Source organism: Sprattus sprattus (assembly GCF_963457725.1).
Source record: "Sprattus sprattus genome assembly, chromosome: 7".
Lineage (NCBI taxonomy): Eukaryota > Metazoa > Chordata > Actinopteri > Clupeiformes > Clupeidae > Sprattus > Sprattus sprattus.
In genome coordinates this window covers 4,422,120-4,424,619 of record NC_137926.1, presented here as the reverse complement: position 1 = coordinate 4,424,619, position 2,500 = coordinate 4,422,120, and the positions used below count along the sequence as shown (strand labels likewise).

The 2,500-nt window shown below is 53.8% G+C and overlaps 1 protein-coding gene across 1 annotated transcript in view; it reads left to right on the top strand.

Moving 5' to 3' along the window:
* csgalnact1a (chondroitin sulfate N-acetylgalactosaminyltransferase 1a) overlaps positions 1-2,500 on the top strand; it is a gene marked incomplete at its 3' end in the record, with an annotated part of 45,364 nt that overhangs the window by 16,733 nt on the left and 26,131 nt on the right. The window contains 1 exon segment of the mRNA XM_080842823.1: positions 1-1,344. This exon segment is cut by the window's left edge and continues 605 nt beyond it. Within this exon segment, the coding sequence (XP_080698949.1) occupies positions 576-1,344 (769 nt within the window). The 5' untranslated portion in view covers positions 1-575.

Genomic DNA, 2,500 nt, shown 5'->3' with positions numbered 1-2,500 from the left:
AGGAGTCCAAAAAGAAGGAGCATGTGATAGCATTTGAGAGTGTTCAGCCAGTGGGGCTTTGCCATGACTGATACCTAATTGGTCGCTCACATCACTCTCCATGCTAACTGATTGAAACCCACTGAAATCATTTCAGCAACACCTCAGACGCCAGGGCAGCATTTTGTGTGACACTCGGGCAGTGTGTTGTTTGAGGATCTGAGAGTGTGTTGTGTGACGCTCTGCGTGTGTGTTGTGCGACGCTCTGCGTGTGTGTTATTGTTGTGTGACGCTCTGTGTGTGTGTTGTGCGATGCTCTGAGTGTGTGTTGTGCGACGCTCTAAGAGTGTGACGCTCTGAGTGTGTGCTGTGCAAGGCTCTGAGTGTGTGTTGTGTGATGCTCTAAGAGTGTGACGCTCTGAGTGTGTGTTGTGCGACGCTCTGAGTGTGTGACGCTCCGTGTGTGTGTTACTGTTGTGTGACGCTCCGAGTGTGTGACGCTCTGAGTGTGTGTTGTGTGACGCTCTGAGTGTGTGACGCTCTGCGTGTGTGTTGTGTGACGCTCTGCGTGTGTGTTATTGTTGTGTGACGGCGCCATGCTGAGGCGGGGGCCGCTCGCCTGGCTGTCCCGCGTGGGGCTGGTGCTCGTGCTGCTATGCTGCGCCGCCTCCCTGCTCTACGTCACCACCTGCGGCCCCCACCAGGAGGACGGGCTGGGGGGGGGCAACGCTCTGCCCCGGGCCGCAGGCGGGGGCGGAGGGGCTGGGGGTGGAGGGGGAGGCGGGGGCGGGGGCGGTGGCGGAGGTCCGAGTGGGGGGCCCACGGGTCGTGAGGGGGGCTACCAGGCCCTGCTGCAGGAGCACGAGGACCAGCATCGGATCCACATCGACAGCCTGAAGAAGCAGATCGCCCAGCTGAAGGAGGCACTGCAGGAGCGCAGCGAGCAGCTCAAGGGCGTCCAGGAGTCCCTGGATCGGGCTGCCGGCGGTGGCAGGGGAGCAGGAGCAGGAGGAGGAGGAGGAGGAGGAGGAGGAGGAGGAGGTGGTGATGCCACGAACGAGAAGAGCCCCAACACTGACCTCCAGGAGTTCCTGCGCAGCCAGCTGAGCCAGGCGGAGGTGCACCAGGGCACGCGGCTGCCCAGCGAGTACGCCGTGGTGCCCTTCGAGAGCTTCACCCTGCAGCGCGTCTACCAGCTGGAGATGGGCCTCACCCGCCACCCCGAGGAGAAGCCCGTGCGCAAGGACCGGCGCGACGAGCTGGGGGAGGTGATCGAGAACGCCCTGCAGGCCCTCAACGCCCCCCGCACCAGCGGAGGAGACAGGGCCCTCAGCAAGGTCTACGCCCCGACGGACTTCATCGAGGGTAAGTCAACAACGCTACTTGACACTGTTTTTTTTTTTTTTTTAAAGATTCGTTTTTGTGGATTTTATGGATAGATTAGTGCGGAGTTGGACAGGAAATGAGAGGGAGAAGAGGTGGGGAGTGGACAGGAGAAATGGCATCGGGCCGGATTCGAACCCGTGACCTCCTTGAGCTTCAAGCTTGTACTTCAAGCTTCTACTTGGCACTGTTGACATTTTCTAAGTCTGCAGGCATGTTTATCCAGAGCAGTACCCAGGACAGATTTAGCAGATAGTTTTGTCAGTTTAATGTCAGAATAATAAAGACCAGTACAGTGAGATAGATATAATGTGAATATAATAAACAGACAGAGAGGAAGGTTGTTTTTCATATTAGATCAGATTAGTGGTATTCATTGCTTCATTTTTATTCAAATCAAGGGACACATTTTATGACTTTGGGTTTGGGCTCAATGGGAATAGAATCTATGATCTTGGTGTTGTTGGTGAAACTGGATCTATCACCTAGGCAACGGCAACAAGCAATGTGATTATAAATGTTCTAGAAAAGGGTACAGCCCTTTCCAATGCCTCTATTTTCCATTATAATCCTTCTTAGAGTTTATAAAAAACAATTCAGTAACCATTTTTTACGTGACAAAAAAACACATTCATCTCAAAACCGCTTCCCTCCCCTCCTTATCTCTCTGTCGAACCACACACACACACACACACACACTTATCTCTCTGTCGAACCACATGACGATCTAAGGCTGTTATTGTTAAGCCGTCTGAACAAAACATCTCTGGCTGGCAAACAGTCAAAATCAAAGAGAAACGAGACAATGGTCGCGTCCTGCGCTCGAACGTCAAGGCACTGAGAGGAAGGAAGTCCGTGTGAGAGGGACGCACTTGGAGCTGAGGTGGGAAGCGAGAGCAGCTGCTCTCCTCTCGGAATGTGTGTGTGTGTGTGTGTGTGTGTGTGTGTGTGTGTGTGCGTGTGTGTGTGTGTGTGTGTGTGTGTGTGTGTGTGTGTATGTGTGAGTGTGAGTGTGAGTGTGAGTGTGAGTGTGAGTGTGAGTGTGAGTGTGAGTGTGAGTGTGTGTGTGTGTGTGTGTGTGTGTGTGTGTGTGTGTGTGTGTGTGTGTGTGTGTGTGTGTGTGCTTCATCCCTCTGAA